Source organism: Peromyscus maniculatus, chromosome 16 (assembly GCF_049852395.1).
Source record: "Peromyscus maniculatus bairdii isolate BWxNUB_F1_BW_parent chromosome 16, HU_Pman_BW_mat_3.1, whole genome shotgun sequence".
In the NCBI taxonomy this organism is placed as follows: domain Eukaryota; kingdom Metazoa; phylum Chordata; class Mammalia; order Rodentia; family Cricetidae; genus Peromyscus; species Peromyscus maniculatus.
In genome coordinates, this window is record NC_134867.1 from 9,293,163 (window position 1) to 9,318,003 (window position 24,841).

Below are 24,841 nucleotides of genomic sequence, written 5' to 3' on the forward strand. Positions count from 1 at the left end.
ACATGCTTTTCAGAAGTAGGTTCATATTTAAATTAGCTTAAGAATACACACAATTACAAGACCCATTAAATAAAAATAACAGAGCAGTTTAAATCAATGTTTGGGACTTTACAGTAAACAGTCTCTGGTGAGGACCCGGAAGAGGAGCAGTGGGATCCCTTTATCTGTGATGGAGGGAAATGGAGACTTGAAAATAAGCATGCTGAGTGGTCCTGCTAAAAGAGTCTGAAGTCTACTTTTAATAATCCTAACAATACCAAGAAATAATAATTAGCATTTGCAAAGCTGTCATTATTACAGTCAGGAACACTTAATCTCCAAAGCAGCAGAGTCTTAATTGAGACGATGAGTAAATGAAAAGCATACATTCAAATACATCCTCACATCTGGTTTAAAGTTTGTTTTGTCTCACTGGAATTATTATATTTATTATAATTCTGTCTAGACCATGTTAAATATATTTTGTCACATAATAGTTAAGCAAATACAGGTAACAGTTTGTGTCCTCTTCACATCCTTTCACTCAATTCTATATGGTACAGGGTAGCATGTTGACTACCGAAGACTGAATTGGATGCTGAGCCCACTGATAAAAAAGATGGGCTGCTTGAAAATATTTTCTTTATTGTGTGTGTATGTATGCTGTATTCCTGTGTACACATGGGCCAAAGGCTGACATCTAGATATTTTTTTAAATCACTTCTCCACCTTACTTTTAAAAATGTTATTCCTTTATTTTTGTAAGTCTTTTGCCTACATGCATGTCTGTGTACCATGTGCATGTCTGGTTCCCACAGAGGTCAGAAGAGGGCATTAGATCCCTTGAGACAGGAGTTACAGATGGTTGTGAGCTACCACGGGGATGCTGGGAAACAAACTCAGGTCCTTTGGAAGAGCAGCCAGGGCTATAGCCACTAAGCCATCTTGCCAGTCTCACCTTACTTGTGGAGACAGGATATCTCACTGAACCCAGAGCACAGGATATCTCACTGAACTCAGAGCTCTCGTTTTGGTTAGCCTAGGTGGCCAGTGACCTCGGGTACTCTGCAGGAGGTTTATAGCAGCACACTGCCACATCTGGTTTATACGGGTGCTAGGGATCTGAACTCAGGTTCTCATATTTATGCTCCAAGTACTTTCCCAACTGGGCCAGCTCCCCAACCCCATTTTAATTTTTTTATATAAAAAATTTATATGAAAAATGGCCAGAGAAGATTCATAAAAAGATGGTACTATTAATGATTCTAGAAATGGTTATATTAATACACTAAAGATCTCTCTCCAAAATAATTCAGTTATACTAAGAAAATCATAGGTGAAATTTAATTTTATTTAATAACTTTAACATTTTTGCTAATTTGATTGAAAGCCACACTCAAAAAGTTAGGTGAATACAAGAATAACGTAACTAATTAATAATTTACTTATTTTCTTCTGGAAAGTCAAAAGGTAGTTTTGCATGAAGTTTTTATCTTTATAGATATTAACATAAAGTGAATTAGAAACACTTTCAATTTGTACAAATAAAGCAGTGAGAGGAAACGCCTGAGTAAAAGCAGCTGTGACCTCAGAAGTGGGACTACTCTGAAGGCCAGTCAACTGTCTTCCCCAGGAGACAGTCGAGTCTAAACCCGGCCAAGAACCCGTGACTCTGCACAGAAACAGAACAACTACGCCCACCCCCCATACATGCTCCAATAGTTTTACACTGAATGCTGAATTTTACCACATGGGGATATTACTGTTTGATGATGTATATAATTTTTTCAATGTATCTCAATGAACTATCAAGAGATTATAAGAAAATTCTTGTTCAATTTTTTGAAGCAGCAAATAAAAGTGATATTTCAGAGACTTGACTGCTGATATAATCTCCTACCAGCAAGTTTAAAATTAAAGCACCTGACATAATGAAACATGAGAGAAAAGTAATGAAGTCAAAACACAAAACTCTTGGACAAAAACCTAGGAAGAAGCCTGTGACCTTGGATCAACAAGACCAGGTCAGATTTTCTTAGCTATGAAAAACCTAAAAGCATGAACAACAACAAAAGTTCACCCAAAACTGAAAAGTTTGTGCTTCAAATGACACCATAAAGGAAGAAAAGAAAAGAAAATCCACAGAATAAGAGGAAATATTTGTAAGTCATATATCTGATAAGACTAGTATTTAGAATATATAAAGAATTCTCAAAACAATAGAGAAACAATCCCATTTAAAAAGATCAAAGGGGCTGGCAAGTTGGTTCAGCAGGAAAAAGTGCTTGCTGCACAACCCTAATGACATGAGTTTGATCCCCAGAACCCACAGAAGCTAAAGGCGAGAACTAACTCCACAAAGTTTTCCTCTAAGCCTCATATGAGCACTGTGGCATGTGCGTGTGAGTACAACACACACACACACACACACACACACACACACACACACACAATCTTGTATGTAGATACAAAGTAAAAATAACAACTAAATAAAAATGAACAAAGGTAGCTGGGTATAAAGGTTTACACCTATAATCTTAGTACTTGGGAAGCAGAGGTGGAGTTTAAGGTCATCCTCAAGTACAAAGCAGGGTTAGGGTTAGGGTCTAGGCCACTGAACTGAAAGCCTGTCTCAAAATATGCCCCCCTCAATAACTAAGTGAATAAAGAACAAACAAACAAACACCAGAAACAAACAAAAGCCAATAATTTAAAGATATTTCTCATAAGAAGACACATAGGCTCCCACAAACAACAACTTAAGCACATGGGAAAATTCTTAGCAATGTCACTAGTCATCAGAGAAATGCAGATCAAAACCACAATGTGGCCATGGAACAGCGCTGGGATGAAAATGACAGAGACGAAGCACCGACCAGGCTGCTGGCACCCTCACTTATTATGGGTAGGAATATACTGAAGATGCTTTGGAAACCAACAATACTTCAAAACACCAAACAAAAAATCAGCATATAACCTGCAAATTGTACTCTTTAAATACCCACAGAAGAGAAACGAACAAAAATGATCACCATAAAAAATTGTGTATTATCACTCAGTATTACATTCATAATACATTTGTAATAGCCCCCAAATGAAAACAATCCAAATGTCTACCAGTGGGCAACAGCCATATACTGGACCATACAGAGACCCCGTTGTTCTAGATGAGCAATTGTGATTCACAGCAAGTGTGAACCTGGGATATAAAGCAAGTGAAAAGACACCACACACAAAGGCCCGTGTATTATAGCCCTCTAATTTCTTACATATTCAAAATGGGCAAAAGGCACACACACACACAAAATAAACTAGTGGTTGTAGTAAGTGGGAAGATGAGTGCCTGCTAATGGGCATGGGATTTCCTCTTTGGGGGATGAAAATGTGACACCTGTAGTTTTGACAGCTGCATGAATTTGTGATGTTCTGAAAAACTCACTGAATAGTATTCTAAATGAGTGACATGTATGCTACTAGAAATAACAACTCAACAAAACTGCTGAATACTCAGGCGTGGTTAGTATAAGGCCTACAAGAAAGAGCAAGACACTGTTCCCTGCCACACACACACAAAAGCTCCCCCCCTTTGAATTTTTACGCATATGACTTGATAAGAGCGGTGAATCCTCTTGGGGAATGTCTTAAGCTTTGTAAATGACTAAGAATGAGTTACTTCAAAACAATTATATTTAAAAAAAATCAAAGGAGGTCGAAAGACCCCAAAGGTTAGAGAACTATTCTTATCATTATCATCAATTCAGAATATTTCACATTTCCCCCAACAGAATGAACAGCATAGCGTTCTGAATGAGAATGGAAGAAACTGCCTGTTTGCCAAGTCATTTAATGTTTTATGACCTGATAATTAAAATTCAGCTGAAAAGTTTTTAAAGTACAAGATGTTAGTTTTTTGTTTTTTATTTACGTTTTTTTCAAGACAGGGTTTCTTTGTGTAACCCTAGCTGCCATGGAACTCACTCTTGACCAGGCTTGGCCTTGAACTCATAGAGAGCCACCTGCCTCTGCCTCTCGAATTCTGGGATTAAAGGTGTGCATTACCACCGCCTGGCCAAGATGTTAGCTTTAAGATGAAAATTTACTAGAATACATGCTGTAAATAAGGGTTAATAGGAGCACACATACCCACGGGTGGCAGGAAAGGGCTACAGATCCCCTAGAGCTACAATTAGAGGTGGCTGCAAGCTGTCCCAATGAGTGCTGAGAACCTAACTCAGGTCCTTCCAGCAAGATCTCTTAACTTCTGAGCCTGAGAGTCACACTTATCCCATCTCATGCAATCCATCCACCTTATTATCTTGAATGTCTTTTCTTCTCAACAACAGGATTTTTATAAAATCCAGTCACTATGAATTGTTTTTGTTTTCTTTTTTTCTTTTTTAAAAGATATGGTCTCTGAATTTGAACGAATGAGTGGGGAATCCTTGGTTCCCCTGAGAGTTCTGGGGTCACTTGCAGGTGGGTGCATAGGGTAGGGTCTACCTCTGCCTCCAGGTGTCCTAACACACAACAATGACACTATTGCTGAGTTCAACACACCAGCACGCTGATCAAGGCTGACAACACACAGCGCCCAATGCAGGGCGAGGCTGTCCTTCTGGTGCAGAAACTGGGCCAATCTCATCAGCTGCTTCCCCATGCAGCAGCTCTCAGCTTAGCATTCAAGGATGGATATAAGCAGGTGTTGCTGGGCTGTATGGACATCTGGAGTACAGAGCCACCTCTTGCTGCTCCGTCTACCCGCCAGACTTCACCTGGACATGCCTGTAGGCCGACATGGGAAACTGCCTCTGGATCCACAAGTCAGACAGCATTTCCCACCTAGAGCAGGGCTTCAACGTATCCATCTAGGGCATCAGCGCCTACCGCGGCATCTTCCTCAGCGTGTGTGACAGCACTAAGAGCGTGCTGCCAGACCCTAAGAACACGCACGCCACACCATGGTGAGCTGGTCATGCAGGTAGGTTGTGTCCTACCCCTTTGACAATGTGCAGGGACACACATGGAATGCTGCCGTCTGGAGGGACATCATGGACAGGTAGCCTGTATTGCTGTAGGAAGATCTTCAAGGACAAAGGTGGAAAGGCCTTCTTCAAGGGGGCCTGGTCCAGCGTTCTCTGTGGCAGAGGAAGGGGCTTTCTGCTGGTTATCTGCAACGAACTCTCCACTGTACATCGCAAAGTGATGTTGCAAGAAGCCTCTGGGAGTCCCTAAAATGCTCCTGGTAACTGCCAATGACTGAGTAGTCACCCATGGGAAGGGGCGGAGAGAAGCTCATTCTTAAAATCATGTTGAACCAGCTTGGTTCACAGGAGGTCTCACCGTATAGCCTCAGGTCCACAAGCCAGCAGGCAGACTTAGAACCCAGATGCTCATGAGGCCAACACTGTGTCTAAGCAGACAACCATGTGCTCCTGTTTGTGATGAAGCACTAGTTCCTCTGTGGCACTGCTAAAACTATAATTATGTTCTATGGTGGGCACTGTTGGGAAACAGTAAACCAGGACCAGAAAGGAACTGAAAAAAGATAGGCTCTTGCTATGTAGCTCTGGCTGGCTTCTTAAAATCCTCCTGCCTCAACCTCCTGAGTACTAGGATTACAGGGATATTCCACACACCCCCTCCCCAGTAAATGACTCATTTGAACTAGTCAGTTCCTTGCCCCTGCCTTTCCTGTGCTATGGGTTTCCACATGTAGAAAGAAGCGCTCTTGCAGTACTCAGGACAACACTGGAGAAGCATTTATATGCAGTGCAGGTGAGGTAAGGCAGTACTGTCAGGACGAGCCTAGGACATCACGACCTTTAAAAAGGGTTCTGGGAAAATCATGTCCATCAAAGATGGACATAAACTAGGTGTCGTGGCGCACACCTTTGTTCCCAGTACTGGAGAAGCCTAGCAGGTAGATCTCTCTGTGAGCCTGAGGCCCTGCCTGGTCAACATAGTGCCAGGACAGCCCAATGTAGAGAAACCCAGTCTCTAAAAACAAAACAAAAAGATTGATATAACTCATATAATTTAAATAAAAATCTGCCAAAATTAAGAAATGGAGATTGTGGTGGGGAGCTGAATAAAATGCGTTCTGTAATCAAAGACTTAGTGAAGTTGTATGTTATCAAATACTAGCAAAAGAGAATACACTGTGGCTAAGAAGATAAACACGGCTTCATGAATAATTACCAAACTAGAGATGAGTTAAAGAGCATGATGTTGTAACTTAAAATGTAATGTTTTATATTTTTTACATTTTGGTTGCCCTAGAACTAACTGCAGTTAAGGGAAAAATGCTCCTGATCACATAAAACATGAACTACAACTACAGTATTTAATATGAATGTTGTTAGAACATTCCAAAACAACAAAACTAATCCATCATATATAACACACAGAAGGCATGAAGTAAAAATTTTTTAAAATTTAAGATAACAGCGTATTTGGGAAGAAAATAAATTTGTTAGCTCTCGTCCATTAAGCCTTCCTCAAGCAACATAAAAACCAGAGTTCAAATTATACTTTGATGTGCAGGTCCTTTGGGAGCTCCTCTACCCTGTTTTATATGAAGCATCTACAGCTACAATGAGCACCCAGTGAAGAGCATCGCATCCCATTTGACATTACTTCAAACACGCACAGTCAGAAATTAGCTGCGGCTTACAGTAACAATCACCTTCACCATGATGAAAAGGTTTTGGTGTAAGCTAAGGGAGGCAGTTTTCTTCAGCAACACATTGCACTCCTTTAAAAAGTAAACTTCAAGACTTTCATTAAAATAGGAAATGGTTTACTATGTAGTAAAAACACTTCAGATTCGTGAAACAGAGGAGAGGAGGATTCCACAAGGGAGGGAGAATGGGAAAGTTGGAAAAAAAGGAGGAAGAAAAGAGAGAAAGACACAAAGACCAAGGGAAAAACATATTAGAAAGGTGCTATTTAAACAAGTAGAATAAATTATTTCCTTTTGTATATTCGAAGTAACCAATAATTTTCTTATCTGTATTTTGAAAATTCTAGGTAAAATGTTAAGAATAAGAACTGCATTGGGTATCAACATTAGCTTTTTATCCCTTTCACGACAGGGTCTAATATAGCCCAGGCTGGCCTCCATCTCACTATATAGCTGAATATGACCTTGAATGTCTGGTCAATCCAGCCATTATTTCCAGAATACAAGCATGTGCCACCCATGCCTTGTTTTCTAGATGTTTGAACTTTGAAAGCATGCCGTTTCTTAACACACATTAATTTTCCATATTTTGAATATATTTTCTATTTATAATGATATAAGGATATGCTTATATGGCATAAAGAATAGTTAAATCAAGTTCAGTAAATAATATGCCTTCTCTTCTCATACATGCACAAGCATTAACTTACCCACATCTAGTATACAAGTAACTAATCAGTGAACTCAATAGGCATTCAAAATGCTAATTTAATACCATTTCACAACTAGTTCAATTTGATTTGTTATATTGATTATATATAATTGTGTCACATGTGACTGCAGCAAGTGACTTTCATGTACACCCAAGGTACACATATGGCCTACTCAAATTCATATCCAAGCCTGCTGGATTACAATCACTCTTGCTTTCAATGATAGCGCTTTCCCTGACCCTCAATTCAAGGCACTACTCTCCATTAGCGGCTTCTTGAACAGCACTGACGTTCGGCTGGTACTCTCTAAGCAGACCATTAAGAAATTCACCCTGTTCAGCACTCGGGAGGCAGAGCCAGGCAGATCTCTGTGAGTTCAAGGCCAGCCTGGTCTACAGAGCAAGATCCAGGACAGGCACCAAAACTACACAGAGAAACCCTGTCTCAAAAAAAAAAAAAAAAAAAAAAAACAAAAAAAAAACCAAGCCAAACCAAACCCCGTTCAAAGCAGAATATATTCTGTAAAATGTTCCAAGGCACCAGACTCAGGGACAGAGTGGGAGAGCAATGAAAGAGATACCATGATAGAGGGAGACATGATGGGAAAAGGGAGAAATCGGGTATAGGGAAGTTCCTAGGAATCTATAAGGATGACCCCAGCTTAGACTACTAGGAATGGTAGAGAGGTGCCTGAACGGGCCTACTCCAGTAATCAGATTGGTGAATACCCTAACTGTCATCATAGAGCCACCATCCAGTAACTGATAGAAACAGATGCAGAGATCCACAGCCAAGTACCAGGCCGAGGCTCCAGGAGTCCAGTAGAATAGAGAGAAGAGGGATTCTATGAGCAAGGGGCATCAAGATCCTGATGGGGAAATCTACAGAGACAACCAAACCAAACTAGTGGGAACTGATGAACTTTAGACCAACACCTGTGGAGCCTCCATGGACTAGGAGGACTATAAGCGAGACAGTTGTGTAGCTTGATCTGCTTAAGGGGCCCCCTGGCATAGGATCAGGAGCCATTTCTGGTGCATGAGCTGGCTTTTTGGAGCCTACTACCTATGGGGCATACAGCCTTGAGGCAGGGGGAGGGACTTGGACCTGCCTCAACTAAATGCACCAGGCTCTGCTCACTTCTTGCTTTGTTAGAGACCTTGCTTTGTTGGAGGGAATTGGGGGTGGTTTGGGGGGGGTGGGAGGAGGGAAGAGAGGGGGATCTGTGGTAGGTATGTAAGATGAATAGAATAAAATAAAATAAAATGTTAAAAAAAAATGTTCCAAGGTACCAGACTCAGATAATACAAGAGAATATTTGTATCAGATTATACTGTGAACTAAAGATTAAAATGTTAACACTTCTCAAACTGCAGAGATGCAACTGTCTAGGCACTGGCTCACATCAGAGCCAATTCACGATCAATACAATATATGCGCATGTGTATGTGTTCTAAAACCTGCATGGATCACAGAACAAAGTAAACTAGGAATGGGGATCATTTTTCTCCTGGCGTGTGGCTGACGGCAGTGTGCCCACGCTGACACTGGCGGCACAAACTGGATTCTGTGAGGTAGAACCAGGAGGAGGAGGCTCCAGAGGTGGGTGTGTGTGAGGGGAGTGGGATGGAAGGAGAGATCAGTGGTTATGACCAAGGTACATTGTACAGATGTAGGACATTGTTCAAGAATAAACCTGCTTTTTTAAAAAGATTTATTTATTGTATATTATGTATACAGTGTTCTGCCTACGTGCCAGATCTCATTACAGATGGCCGTGAGCCACCATGTGGGTGCTGGGAATTGAACTCAGGACCTCTGGAAGAGCAGCCAGTGCTCTTAACCACTGAGCCATCTCTCCAGCCCTAAGAATAAAAATATTTTTAAACAAGTGTGACTCACAACTCTGTCATGTACTTTATAAGGTACACTGATATAAAACATGAAAGAAAGTTGGTCAGGCTCCAATAAAAAAGAACAGAAATTAGTTCTGCTTTGTTTGCGTGTTTGAGGGAGTGTATGTGTGTGTGTAGGTGGTGCTGGGGACTTACCTTGGGCCTAGGATATGCTAGGCACATGCTCTATCACTGATCTACACTTCCAGCCTACCTTGTTCTTTTTAAATTGATTTTCCTTCTCATATTCCTAAATGATCACCTTATATTTAACCTACTTGAAAGTATTAGCAAGTAGTTATTTTTAAAGTCTGAGTAATTCTACCAAAAGCAACTCTCATATTTGCCCAAAAGAAGGAACCACTACTAAGAATCAAAGCCCGGTAATTCTGTTCTCAACGGACAGGTGTGTGCTCTGCATGTTATATGAAAATCATTTATGAGAAGAACAGGAAAAAAATTAGAAGGCAGTTTTCCCTATTGAAACAAGTGATTAAGCAGATTTCTGACAGCACAGAGCTGTCAGCAGGTCGAATGACTGAGAATCATCGTTCCAGATGTTGACATTATGCACAGTTTTAAAAGAGACTGATGAAGTCCAACAGTGACAAAGAAAGCAAGAAACCACTGGTCAGTGGGGATGGTACATTAAGGTTAAAGAATAAAAATTCTCTACAGTGACTAAGACAGAGTTGCTACGACCAAGATCATACTAGGGTATGGAAAATCAGGAACCTGGCCCATCAGATGTCTGTGAATGCGGGAGAACTGAGTTTAGTCACTAAAATGGTAAGACCGGCACTTATTACCAGTGCTGACAATCCACCTCAGAAACATCAGGAATAAACTCATTCTCACAGATTTGATATGTAGACAGCTTGCTGTTTTGTGATGTTAAATACTTCTGACCAGCTCATCACACACTTCTATTTTCAACAACTGTTCACATTTTAGACTGTCTTACATTTAACATAAGTATCATCAGTCAAATTTTAAAACTGACCAATTCCAGCCTCACTTCTTCTTACTGTATCTACTCAAATTCTCAGGAAGGAGAGGTGAACTGGAAAAGGAAGAAATACATATCAGTAACTGATAGATGGTGTGTATGTGTGTGTGTGTGCTGTGTGTTTTACTAAAGTAGTAAAAATACTCTAACTTTAAAAACTTTATTATTGTGTGAGTTGTGTGTGCATGATGTGTGTGGATACAGGTGTGCATGTGTGTTCTGGTGTGCGTGTGTGTGTGTGTGTGTGTGTGGGGGGGGGATTGGAGGACAACTCTCAGGAGTCTGTTCTGTCCTTCCAAACTCTGGCTGGCTGGCTGACATGGCAAGTGCTTTTACCAGCTGAGTCACCTCATCCCTTCCCAAACCCTGCTTCTGACAACCAAGACGGTCTCATTCAAACCGCTGACACCATTTCAGTCACGTCTTTTCAGATGAGACATTAATGACTGAGGCTTTAAGGTTACTTCAGATTATCTCACACATAGGTACAAGCAATAACATTCATTCTATTGCTAAAATTGCTTAAACTGATCAATAAAAGTTGCCTAACTGGAAACAAAAAAACTTTCTGTAATGAAGAAAAGGCCCCACAATTTTAGCTATGTTTTAATTTCTTCAAATTTTCTGTGACCTTTCTCTATAAAAGAAAAGGGACTGAAAATTGGAAGCCACAGAATGGGGGAGTAATATAAATGTATACAGACTGAAATGAATACAATTTCAAATGAGAAGCAATTTGAATGATAAGGCTAAGAAAGCAAAGGAAGTTAACTCAACAGCCTATGAAAGAGAACAGGCTATGGAGTGAGGCTCCATTGTCTCCATTCAAACCCCAGGTTTTCTAATCACCAGATGGATGAACCCAGTGAATGTCAATGACCAGAGTACCTCTCAGTGATCTCATCTGTATACAAAACATGAACACATAAGGGAATAAACACATATAGTCAAACAAAATCTGGTCCTCAAAAATACAAAATAAACGTTGGCAATTATATAATTTGCTTTCCTTAAAATTTTTTCCCCACAGGAAGTAGTTTAATTCTAAGCCATCTGAGATTACTAAATACATTAAAAATTTGCTGTGTTGGACTGCCCCCTGCAGGCCTCAATTTACCTACTCATTTTAAAAGGATCACAGAGAATATAGGATTCAGGTATGTTAAAAATGACACTAAAATCATAATTCATTCACTCTTAATAGTAAGACACAGTTTCTGAAGCAGCTATCACGATGCAAACCAAGATGGTCAGCAGGTTATTGAGTACAGAAAACTCCATACACTTCTGTCTATAGCATATGGAAAAGGTACTGAAGATCAGAAGGCCCAAGTTCAGACCTGCTATCAGGTCATCAATTACACCCTGGGCCAGTCGGTTTTATTCCAAGTTGTCTTACTCCAAAACAGTATTGACATGTCAGATGGTTCCCCTAGCTTCTGCCATGGCAAAGGTACAATATCCAAGATACAGAACGGAGAACAAGGAATTAATCTCTATACAGCACCAGGTGAAAAGATTAAGGAATATTTGCCAGAAGTGACGTCTGAGGTGAGGCTATACCGGCACTGTGAGAGGAAGGCCTATTTCTCTGAGAGGTTAACAGGGTAAGAAAATAAAACAGCACCACTTTAAACAAGACCATGTGATGTTATCTGCACACTGGGTAGCTAAACGTAGTATCAAATTAACAGCAATGTGTTGGCTGGGTGTGGTGGCACATTGGTCCCAGAACTAACGAGGCTGGGGGTTCAAAGACAACCCTGGCAACAGAGCAAGAATCTGTCTCAAAAACAAAACAAAACAACAACAACAACAAAACCACTCTAGGTTGGAGGGAAAGAAACACAGCAGAAAATTCTACAAGAACCACCACAAGCTCTGGAGAGGAAGGAACAAGAATGCAGATGGGAACATGGAGACTAAAGGCAGGCTGTCCTGGAGCGTCAGAATGAGCGACTCAAATAAAGTGAGTCAAACTTACTCCAAAGCGTGGAGTCTGGCAACCTGCAGAGAAAGAAAGGGGAGTAACAAAGACTAGCGGAATGAACAAATCATCCTGTGTACTCCACTGGCCACAGAATAAAATACAAGAAGCTGAGCAAACATTAAAATAATCGGCAACAAAATTACAATTTAAGAGAATTCGACACCAAACTCACTTGCCTACTGCACAAGGGAGGAGGCAGCAGGCCGGGGCCTAGGTCCTCTATCTTTACCTCACTCCTTTCCCACACCAGACGTTCTTCTCCCTTTGTAACTAAAATTTTGTTCTTATTCATTTTACATACCAACCACAGTTCCCCCTCTCATCCCTCCTCCCGCTCCCCCTCAGCCTCATCCCCTCCTCCAAAAGAGTGAGGCCTCCAAGGGGGAGTCAGCAAAGCCTGGTACATTCAGTTGAGGCAGGACCAAGCCCCTCCCTCCCTCTGCATCAAGGGTGAGCAAGGTGTACAACCATAGGTAATGGGCTCCAGAAAGCCAGCCCATGCACCAGGGAAGGATTCTGATCACACTGCCAGGGGCCCCTCAAACAGACCCAGCTACACTACTGTTTCCTGTACACAGAGGGCCCAGTCCAATCCCATGTAGGTTTCACAGCTGTTGGTCTAAGGTTTGTGAGCTCCTATGAGCTTAGTTCAGTTGTCTCTGTAGATTTCCCCATCATGGTCTTGACCCCCCCTTGCTCATATAATCCCTCTTCCGTCTCTTTGACTGGTCGTCCAGAGCTTGGCCTGATGCTTGGCTGTGGATCTCTGCATCTGCCATACCATTCTAAACATTTACTGTGACCTAGACACATTTAATCTTCACAGGAACAAAATATTACTGATCAATACTTTACAGACACTGAACATCCAGAAATGTGACATGAGTGCCCCATGTCACATGCCTAGCTGGATGCCAGTTGAAAGTGCCCAAATCGAAAGCCCCCTTTACATTTGAGGTAGCTGAGACTGTCCTGGAACTTGCCATTTTCTTGCCATAGTCCCAAGACTGAGATTACAGTCATATATCACTGTACCTGACTTGAAACCTCTCCATTTTAACCACTATATGGCTACATGCTAGAGAGTTAATTCTTTAAGATTTTCCAAAGTTCTCTACGTGGGGGATCATTAGCTACAAGATGGAAGTTTTTAGAGAAAGCAATCATTGATCATTTAATATAGCAAGACTCTTTTTCTTAAGTAGAATGAATACTCAGTTAACATTTTTGGATTTTTGCTGTGGGACGGTCTGTATGTCTGATTGGTCAATAAATAAAACACTGATTGGCCAGTGGCTAGGCAGTGGCTAGGCAGGAAGTACAGGCGGGACTAACAGAGAGGAGAAAAGAAAGAACAGGAAGGTGGAAGGAGTCACTGGCAGCCACAGCCATGACAAGCAGCACGTGAAGATGCCGGTAAGCCACGAGCCATGTGGCAAGGTATAGATTTATGGAAATGGATTAATTTAAGATATAAGAACAGTTAGCAAGAAGCCTGCCACGGCCATACAGTTTGTAAGCAATATAAGTCTCTGTGTTTACTTGGTTGGGTTTGAGTGGCTGTGGGACTGGCGGGTGACAGGGTTTTGTCCTGACTGTGGGCAACGCAGGAACACTCTAGCTACAGATTTTAGAAATAGTTATTAACAACAGCAGCAGCCAGACATGCATGCCTTTAAACTCTGGAGGCAGAGGAGTTAGATCTCTGGCTCAAGGCCAGCACACAGCAAGTTATGGGCTAGTCAGGACTACACAGTGAGACACTGTCTCAAAACAAAACAACCCTCCCCTCGATCAAACAACAACAAAGCCCTAGGAAATACTTCAGTCCATTGTTTTCTTCCCATTTCTACAAAATCCATTTATCAAGTTCTGAAGGTAGTAGAGGCTCTCTTCAGTACTGCTCTGCCTTTTCATATGCTTTCCTCCACCAAGCAAGGAGAAACACTGATGCTGAGTTTAGCTGCCATCAGGAAGAAGGGCCTCTGGGCAAGCCTGTGGGTTTATTTTGTTCATACTAATTGAGGCAGGAGCATCAGCGTATTCCTGACTGGATGTGATTGATCAGTTGCCTTTACTTTCCCCACAGGAAGTACTGTGAGAGAGATTTGAACTGCAAGAGAGAGTAAGCCCTTTCTCCTTCCCAGAGGATGCTCTTGTCAGGGTCCTTTATACAACAATAGAAGAAACTAAAACACTGACAAAATTTCTTTAACTTGTTCTAAGCAAACAAACAAAAGAAGCAAAGGCTTGCAACAACTTGGGAAACTTCTGTTCCAAGAAGAAATTTTATCACTTTTCAGTTTTCTGTGATTCTGTCTCATGCCAAAAGCTCTACAGTAGACTATCCACATCCTCAGCCTGGGATTGCTGCAGCCTTGTTGCTGAAGGAGGGGTCAGAATGTGGCTGGAGTTCTTTCTCAGAAAACTGTCATCTGACTTGTCTGTCCTAGGGTTTATCTGGTCAGACAGAGTTCACTCAGTGAAAACAACCTTATATCCAGAAACAAAACTCACTGGCAATTTTAAAACATCATAGCTACTAGAAGACAACAGTAATAGCAAATAAGTTAACCAAAAAATTGAACAGGAAAATCTAGAAACAAGAAATTGAAAGGGTCTGAAAGCCCCAACACATCCAATGGTAATCCAGAACAAATAAGACACGGAACAGAACTGCACTCTCACAAAAACTCTGCGGTGAATCCAAACACACACACACACACACAAACACACACACACACACACACACACACACACACACACACACACACACACACACACAAGGCAGGGAGGTATGCTCATTACAGGCATTTAAAGTTCTTTTGTTAGATGACCACATAAATTATAACACATACAAGAAAATAAGGAAATAGGCTGACTTGAGAAGACCCGAAACTAGACAAGGGCTTTAAACAGAACTATTCAAATGTATATAAAGAAAAACACTGAAAACAATTAAAGGAAAGGAGGAAAATGCATGCTACTAAACAGCAGAAATTATGAAGCTAAAGAAATAGAGTTGAGCATACTGGCTCATGCCTATAATTACAGCACTTATGAGGGTGAGTTCAAGGGTGGCCTGAACTACACAGTACATAGTGAATTCAAAGCCAGCCCAGGCTACAAAAGACCACCCCAAGCAAATGAAAACATAAGGTGAGTCACAGTTAATTGAAAATTGAAAGCTAAAATTAAGTAAAAATAATGGGGGTGGGTGGTGGTGCTGGAATGCTGGCTCAGCAGTTAAGAGCATGGCTGCTCTTCCAGAGGACCTGTGTTCATTCCCCAGCATCCATGTGGTGGTTCATAACTGTCTACAGCCCCAGACTCAGCCCTCTCTGTTCTTACCAGGCATACACACAGTGCATACACCACACATGCAAGCAAACACAAAAATAAAAACAAACCTTAAAAAATAATGAAAAAAAATAAAAATGAAATAGGACACTGAAAAAGCTATATGGGGCATCCAGAAACAGAGTCTAGTCATCAATTACTTTAATATAAAGTAGAAGAAGCCTGTGGGGAAAGGATAGTTTGTACTAGGAAAAACAAACTACAGACCACAAGCACAGTCAAAATGTATTACAAATTATAACATATATTCTTTGGAAATGAGTTAAAACTAAACTTAAAAAACTGTTTAGTTGACTAATCAGCAAGTCTCCCTTCTTTGTTGCCAGCTTTTTGGCTAGAAGTAATGACAAATGCCAACTAAACTATAAAGACGGTAAGAGACCAGATATATAACCCTGGAGGAAGAGAGGCCTAAAAGACACGGCCATCATTTGTCACACATTTTTGTTAGAAAATTCAGAAAATACAGCGATGTCTGAAATCTGGCCCCTCCTCAGTTTAGGAAATAACAAGTTAGTCCCAGCCAATCCAGTTTCCCATTACAATCATGTTCTTTGAAATCCCTTAACTATTACATTCTTCAGTGCATCACAATGGAAGGTAAGTAGATTTGCTTAAGTAAAATTGGTAAGCAAACCTCTCAATCAAATTAAAACAGTAACGAGGCTTTAGTGCTATATTAAAATGACTTTATACTGGAAAAATGGGAGGGGAGCAGAGTTCTGGTGATTATGAAACACTGACAAACTAAATGCAAACTGTTTTACTTTTATAGCTGATAAAGACAAGCAGAAATCATTTTAATTTCCTTAGAAACTAGGCACTATTTATCAACCTTTACTGTTTAAAACTTAAAATAACACTGTTTTATTATTCCTAAGAGAAGTCTCAAGCAACCTGCAGAACAAAGTGACTAAATGATGCTGGACCATGATTATCAGCTATTCAGACTGTTAGATACCCCTTAAGACACCCTGCTCTCTACCAGATAAAACAAGATCCTCGATGCAGTAGCCTTTCCTTTGCAGCCTTCCTCCCTGTCTACGACAACAGAACCACCCCCCACCCCAAATAAGTGTCTCCCTTGCCTACAAGTCCTCCTCACGTCCCTTTGCCTATCCTAAGCCCACCCGCCCTGCTCAATTCTGGGATGCATTGTTTCCTTGAGGAGGTCTTTTCTGGCCTCCCAGAAGACAGACGCACTGGCACCTGACTTACTACACAGGCACCTTTCCCTCTTCGCGGACATCACACCTGCAGTTTTATACTTCTCTGTACACTCAGTCTGTTCGCTTCCATTAAACTTGTTATTACAAGTTTTGTAAGCAGTGAAGTGTAACATCAGCCCAACATAACACTATCCACTGGAGTTCCCAGGGCACAGCTCAAGATGGAACATGCCACACAAGACAAATTAGAGTTTTCTTACTGAGCGCTACTGGCTGAATTCAGTTAGATATCCCGTGCTTCTTGAAAAGACACAGCATCCTCACCACATGCCTAACTGCAAAGCATAAAAATCGATGTCTAGTGGTTTCAGCACAAGCTCCAATGCCCAGAGATTTCATGGCCATTTTACAAAGCTTCTTGGTGGGTAACCTCATTAGTCGCCATCTGTTTATGTGTGTAATTCTAAATAACATTTTGGTTACATGTCGGAAACACCTCTGGCCATTAACCTCATTTCTAGACTACTGGCTCACACTGAAGCACCTGGAGTTCAGGAACACAGACCTGAAACTCACACACTGACTACTATGTAAATGACAGATGCATGGTCTGTAACAATGCTGCAAGAATTCTGGATGAATCTGACTTTTACCATAAAATTTTGTCACTTGACTGTACTCATTGTGAGTCCGTGATGAACACTATCACATATGAAAAAGAAATAGCATCTAAACAATCTTTACAGAAGTCAAGGATATGAAGAATATCACCAGTCACAAAATTTTAGATTCCTAGTGGCTTATCTGGTCAAGCTGCACTCAAGTTATCTCATTCATTGTGATAATTATGTTATATAAATATGATAAACTTAATTTGGAAACAAAAATAAGTTGTTGATATATCAGAACTAGGTGTGGGTGCTAATTATACATTTCACTTGTACTATCCCAAGGAAATGACATGAATCTCTTCAGAGTCAACTAATATTTTAATAAAAAATTATTCTTCATTTGTCTATTAAATGCTGGCTTCTGGGCTTTCCTTAAAATATTCTTACTAATGTAAGGTCTCAAGTGTGTGTGTGTGTGTGTGTGTGTGTGTGTGTGTGTGTGTGTGTGTGTGTGATGCTTAGATTAAGTGTTAACTAAAATGCTGCGTATGTAACAGCTGCACCTAGTAAATAGACTATTACAGTCACACAGATAATCAGAAATTGGATGCCAAAATCCCATGCTACTACGAGAATATAATTAGGAAAAAGAAATGGAGGCCCCATTTCCCTTTGGTTAGGGCATAAAAGGGAGACTTAAAAATACAACAGAGAAACGAGGAAAGCAAAGAATAAATTAGCAAAAACTATAAATCTAAAATACTGGTATTTACTTACACACCACACTTCTGAAAGCTTATTTAGACTCAAACCAGAACGAAAATGGAAAGGAGGAAAAGCTTGTAAAGCAACTCAGAAACAATGAAGTCTCCTGCCCCTCCCCACCCCCACACAGGAAAGGGCCTGCAGGAAGCTGGGCTCTCACAGCCTCCATCTGGCAGCCAGGTCTAGTGGAGTCAGTTCTGAGAACTCTCTAAGTTCCCACTTTCTATGTGATGACAGAATTTATAAAAACCATTCTCTCAAGCTGGGGCACTAATGCACACCTGAAATGCCACTGCATGAAAGCCTGTGAGCTCAGGGTCAGTCTCGTCTGCAAAGCAAACCCTGTCTCTAAGACAACCTCTTCCCTTCTCTCCAGACACAGACACTCTCCATACACCTCTCCATACTGAATTCTTCTCTACTGTGATACCAAAGCACGAGATAATAAATCAGTCCCACAACTGTCCCTGAAATGAGTTAAAAAAGGAAGACTTCTTCTCATACACCTGCACTCCTGGGACAGCTATAATCCTTACATTAAGCACAAACTTTTCTTTCAGGAGTGTCAAGTGTTTACAAAAAGAATCTATCGTATTGTTCAGAAGACAGGTTAGAAGCAAAAATTGACATCAGCACTGTGGGGCCCCAAGCTCAAAGCGCTGTGAACTCTTCTCACGGTGATGCCTTCAGAGACTGTGAAGCAGTTAGTTATGCAATCATATCCACAATGAGGCACAGTGAAGCTGTGCAATACCTGACAGTGATTACTAGAGAGCTCATGGCATGCGGAAAGGAAAATAAGAGTTAATAGAATTTACACTCGGCATTTTTCTGGACACTGGACTGAAAGCATGGACATAACACTGCCTTTGTGAGAAATATGAACCTTGGAAATAACACTTGCAATGCTAACTCTGAGTACTTAGGCTTTCAATTTCTGCTATTAAATGATTTTTCATTATAGTAGGTACTCTGCTTTTTAAAGTACTATTGACTCAACTTCTTTTACAGTGAAAGGAACTGAATCCAAGGCCTCATGTATACTAGTTCTGGGTACCTGCAGGCCCCCAAGGTACAGTTAACATTTGTCATATGCCAAGCATAGTGGATTCTCAAAGTACTCTACAGAACCTTCTCTTGACTTCATGCAGGCTTGCTGTGGGACTGACTGTCAGACACTGTCTACAACACTGAGGACTTCCCATCTATGCTGACTCTCCTCAGATGCAGTAGTACCTGACCACTGCTCCAGGGGAGGCAGATCTCTACAGGCCTCCATCAGCTAACCACCAGTCAACACAAACCATGCTTTATGGATGCTTCTGTCAGAGACAGCACAGTGCCTACAGCAAACATGAATAAAAACAAAAAGAAAAGCAGTAGTACTGGATTAACTGAGAAAAGGATGCTATGTTTGCTTACAGTGTGGTAGGTGTTGCTTTGTTCATTTTATGTAGGGGCATATACATCAGGCAAATAGTTATACCACTATTCACTCCCATATATTCCCAGCATTGAGGAGGCTATGGTAGGAGACCTACAAGTTTAAGGCCATTTGGGCTCTGTGGTAGACCCTGTTTCAAAAACCTAATAAAAAAAGACCTTGGGGCTTTGGGTGCAGTTAAGCTGATACAGTATGTGCCTAACATGCATAAAGTTCTGGCTTCCCAATATAAAATTAAACATGATGGCTATGTCCCATGTACTTGGGAGGTAGAGACAGATGTTCAAGGCCAGCCTCCACTAGGTAAGTTCCAGGCCAGTTTGTGCTCCTTAAGACTCTGTATCAGCAAACAAGACTTCAAATGTGTTCCAGGTATTAACATGGGGTTACAAATAAACTGAAGCAAAGGGCTGAGTCAGCAAGTCCGCGAGATGTAACCAGAGCAACTATGAGTCAGATACTGCAGCACAACCTCCAGCTCCACTAGCAGCCAAAGAGGGTTCTGAAAAACCTGCACGCAAACCCAGATGCTAACAGGATCCCATACAGACAGAAGAGTTTTAGACACAGTGCTTCAAGGCGATGCCCAAAGCTTTGAAAAAGTGGTATTGTCATAATGTTACTTCCTACCTGATATATTCTAAAAGGGATATAACGAAATCCATTTTCTTCTGGAGGATATTCCATGAGTTTCCGGTTGATGGCCCAAAACTGGTCAAATCTGTCTGAAATGATATAAAATCTGTTATTAAGAGTGAACATCGTTAACAGACTAGCTCATCAGAAGACATGAAAGTCCTAAACATTCTCTCTGAAGTTTCTGAAAAGCAATTAGTTAGACATGGTTATCAATTATTTCTCTTATTGTTAACAAAAATCAAGATATGAAAATAATCTACAACAGTTTTTTCTTTCAAGAGACACCTAAACAGGTATGTAACTACTTGTGTTATCAAGGCAAAGACCAGCAGTAGAGACAGAATGACTCTTCCTTCATTTAACTTCTGCTGATAATCTGTATTAGGACAAATTTGCATAATTTAAATATTAGCCAGCTTTTATATAGAGAAACAACGGTAGAAAAGAGCTTTTCAACGAAATGTGGAACCTGGTGCTGGGGCAAAGTCTGTATAGCACTTGCCTTAAAGCATGAAAACTGAGTTCAATCTCCTAGAACCTACGTAGAAATGTCAGCGGCTTGTAATTTCAGCACTGAAGAGGAGGAGACATAAAACCTGGCAAGGCACCTAGTCTAATTACCAGGCTACAGGCAAAGAAAGACTTTGTCTGCAGGTAAGGCAGAGGCTTTCTTGTCACTGAGAGTACCTTTGGTCTCCATGCGCGCACGCGTGCGCGCGCGCGCGCGCGCGCGCACACACACACACACACACACAGAGAAAGAGAGAGAGAGAGAGAGAGAGAGAGAGAGAGAGAGAGAGAGAGAGAGAAATAATCCCCTACTAGAGTTGGCTTACCTAACAAGTACAAAGCCCTGGGCTCAAGTCACAGGACATGGGAGAGGGCAGGTGGAAACAACAGAGAAGTGTATGTGTGAACTATCAATTGCAGCTTAATTTCATATTGATTATGCTTTAAAATTTTTTCAGATTGAATTAAGTTATAATTTACAGATCATAAAAATCTACAGTCTCTTTTTAAAATACATCCAGAGGTCAGAACATTTATTGTGAAGGCAATCATATAGTATGTGGTCTTTTGCATTTGCTCTGTGTATGTGAACGTGCATGCATGTGCACAATGTGATGTTTTCAAGGTTCATTATTTTTGTTTGTTTGGTTTTTCAAGAAAGGGTTTCTCCGTGTAGTTTTGGTGCCTGTCCTGGAACTCACTCTGTAGATCAGGCTGGCCTTGAACTCACAGAGATCCACCTGGCCCTGCCTCCCGAATTCTGGGATTAAAGGTGTGAGCCACTGCTGCCCGGCTCAAAGTTCATTCTTATAGCACGTACCAAAGTTTCATTTATTTTTATGATCATATAAGCATTCAATGGTATAGAGTTACAAGATTTTGTTAACAAAAATGTTCGAGTCATTTCTACTTTTTGCTACCATAAATCACGTTACAAAGAACATCAGTGTACACATTTTATATGAATATGTTTTTAATTCTCTTGGTGGACCTGAGAATAAAATCCTTGCATCTATGGCAAAGCTGTTTAACTGTTAGACGGCAAATGTTTTGAGGAACTGCCAAACTGTTTTCCAAAGTAACTGAACCATTTTCTATCCCACTAGCAATGTCAAGAAGTTCTAATCCATGTTTGTCACTGCCAGCACTAATCAGTTTTGCCCTGCTAATTTTGTTTTTTGAGACAGACCCACTATGCAGCCTTGGCTGGCCTCAAACTCACAGAGATCCATCTGTCTCTGCCTCCCAAGTGTTAGGATTAAAGAGGTATGTGTCACTACACCTGGCCATCGATACAGTCATCTTAGTTGGTAAGAGGCAGTAGTAATTCAATGTGGTTTTATTTGCATTTCTCTAATGACTAATACTGAATATCTTTTCATGCACTTGCTGGGCATTTATGTACATGAAGATTTCGCTGGAGAAATGTCCAAAGTTCTTATTTGTTTCTATGTGTGTGTGAGCACAGGCACACACTGTACATGTGAGGTCAGAGGACAGCTTTTTGGGGTAGATTCTCTCTTTCACAGACGGGAGGTGGAGGCAGTGTTTGAGGGCATCCTAGGCTACTTGAGATCCTATCCAGCAAAGCTGGGCGTGGTGTCACGTATCTGTGACCCCCAACACTTGGGAGGCAAAGGCATGAGGATCACCAAAGGTTTGTGGCCATCTTAATCTATATAGCAAGGTCCATGCCAGCCAGCACTACATACCAAGATCCTGTCTCAAGACATACAAAACAAATCTCCAAAGCAAACCTTTATTAAAATAGATTTACACAGATTCCAACTAGAGAGTGAAGGGTAAAAACCCAACTAGAAAACAGGCTAATTCTCAACTAGGGAAGATTTAAGATCACAGGGGAGATTGGGTAATTGTCTGGAGACATCATTGGTTGTCAAAACTTGTCTGTGTGCCTAGCAATTAGTGGATGGAAGCCAGGAAAACTGCTACACACTACAACACACAGGACAGCTCTGCCAAACAACTATGCTGTCCCAAAATGCCAATGGAAGGAAAACAATCACAAGGTACTGAAAGGGGATGAGTAAGAAGTTTCTGGAAAAGACCTCCAAGGCATAAAGTACATAAACAAAGAGAAAGCACCATGCACCCTTGCTTCCAATTCACCCTTCAGCACATGCACTACAATACAGGCTCAAATCCTTTCCAAGTCTTTACAATGCCAACTACTTACAAATTTCTCAGCAAAGCGTGCTGAGCTTCCAAAGCAAAAGGCTCTTTTGCAGTTTCCAATGGCTGCAAGAAGGGTCAGTGTCACTGAAGTAAGGGCATCAAGGGAGATGTCACTCCTGCCATATGCCCAGCTGCACATTCTTCTTAGGAACATAGAAGTCAGCACACAGAAAGCTCCTGCCTATAAACAGAGTGGAGGCCCAAAGCAGGGCTAGTTGCTTCTGGCTCCCACGTGCTCTGTCACCAACTGTTAGTCAGCTAAACTCCACATTATCCTGGTTATACATGGATTACAGATTCATTCTGGCCTGTACAAAGGAGCAAGCTTCTTTAATTCAGGGTGTAAACTAGACTTCCCAACTGAGGTTGAACCGCAGTCTCAGGAAAAGGCTCACACAATCCTTTCTGCTCCCAGCCCTAAGTAGCATATATAATTTTCTCACGACTACACACACACACACACACACACACACACACACACACACACACACTCTTATATATAGTCACTCTTTATAAGTGTTAGAAACCAGGTGTTCCCTCCAGCCTGCCTTCAGCGACTCAGCGCCAACAGCTACACTATCACCTGCTGCCAAATGGGACACATTTCCACTGTCACCAGGGGTTGAGTATTCTCCCTATGTGCATGCACTATACCCCTTTAAAAGGTCCCCCCCCCAACCTGGCCCGGCACATTCTCTCTCTGTCTCTCTCTTGTCCCCACTCAAAGGCAACCTTTTGCATCCCCCAGCCCCTAATAAATCTCTTTTGTGAGGCCTGTTGCATGGTGTGACTTAGTGGTGTACCTTGGCCCTGATCCACCAAGTACTCTCCCTTCCACCCCGGAACACGAACACTGGTGGTGTGTGACTCGGTATGATATTATCCTGGTGTCTGCAGGCTCCCCGCTTGGGTGTTGAAGCCACACTGGGACCCTATCCCTTATCTACAGCCCAGCCTGCAACAGACTCTCCTTCCAGCTCACTAACTGCTGGCACCCCACCCAACATTCGCAATTGATAAGTTTTCCCTTTGGACATCATAAATGCTTTCCTGGACCGTTGATTGTCCAGCACCCCTTTGATATTCTTGGAGGTGGAGGTACCTCTAGCCATGGTCTTCAAGGCTACAGCTGACCCTCTTTGCCAACCCCACCTCTGACCCTTTCCCTTGGGTGAGGCTTGGTTTTTAGTTCGGTTTTTGCCTTTGGCTTCATTCGAAAGCCCTGGTACCAGGAGCCAAGTCTCTTTGGGCTTTTAGCTGTCTGTCCAGTGCAGTGATGACCCACTGGACAGCTTGTGTTTTCCTTGTTCAGTCCTCGAGTCCTAGGAACACCTTGGACTTCAGACCTTTGACCTTCCACCTCTTCATTACCCATGGGAACTGTGTCATCTGTATTTCCTGGCTTCCCTTTGTGATGCCTCTTGGAAAACCTCTGACCCCTCCACCTGACTCAAGGGCCTCTAAACTTATGTGCCTTTGCAATCCAATCTGGTTTCAATACCCCTTAGATAATCAATCAAAAGGGCCACCCAGCAGTACCCAAGGTCCTGACATTTGTTAGGGCCCTCTACAACTGCTGCCAGCTACTCCCAACTACTGTTTGTTTTTGTCTGGCTTCCAGGCTACACTAGGTAAATGTCCTGTCTTTAAGTTATGGTTGATGTATCTGGAAGTTTTTTTGCAAAGTGGGAGCGGGATTAGGGGTCTGGGAGGGAGGGGGAGCAATGGGCAAGACAGCTAGAGCCTGCACACACCCAGCACACACCTGTTCTCCCCTGCAGTGTCAGCTTCAAATCAAGCTGCTGACTGAATTCTAAGGTCTGTACAGATGATTTATTTGTGAATTTGATTCCAAATTCTGGAGTCTGATTCTTCAGCT

General features: G+C 41.6%; 1 protein-coding gene across 5 annotated transcripts in view; it reads right to left on the bottom strand.

Annotated features, from left to right (window-relative positions):
* Positions 1-24,841, bottom strand: part of Atg5 (autophagy related 5) — a 110,566-nt gene that overhangs the window by 24,898 nt on the left and 60,827 nt on the right. For 4 of the 5 annotated variants that reach the window (XM_006996703.4, XM_006996704.4, XM_015990040.3 and 1 more), the window contains exon 6: positions 20,248-20,342. The exons of the other annotated variant lie outside the window; for it this stretch is intronic. In XM_006996703.4, the coding sequence (XP_006996765.2) occupies positions 20,248-20,342 (95 nt within the window). The remainder of the gene's footprint in view (positions 1-20,247; positions 20,343-24,841) is intronic. 5 annotated transcript variants of the gene reach the window in all.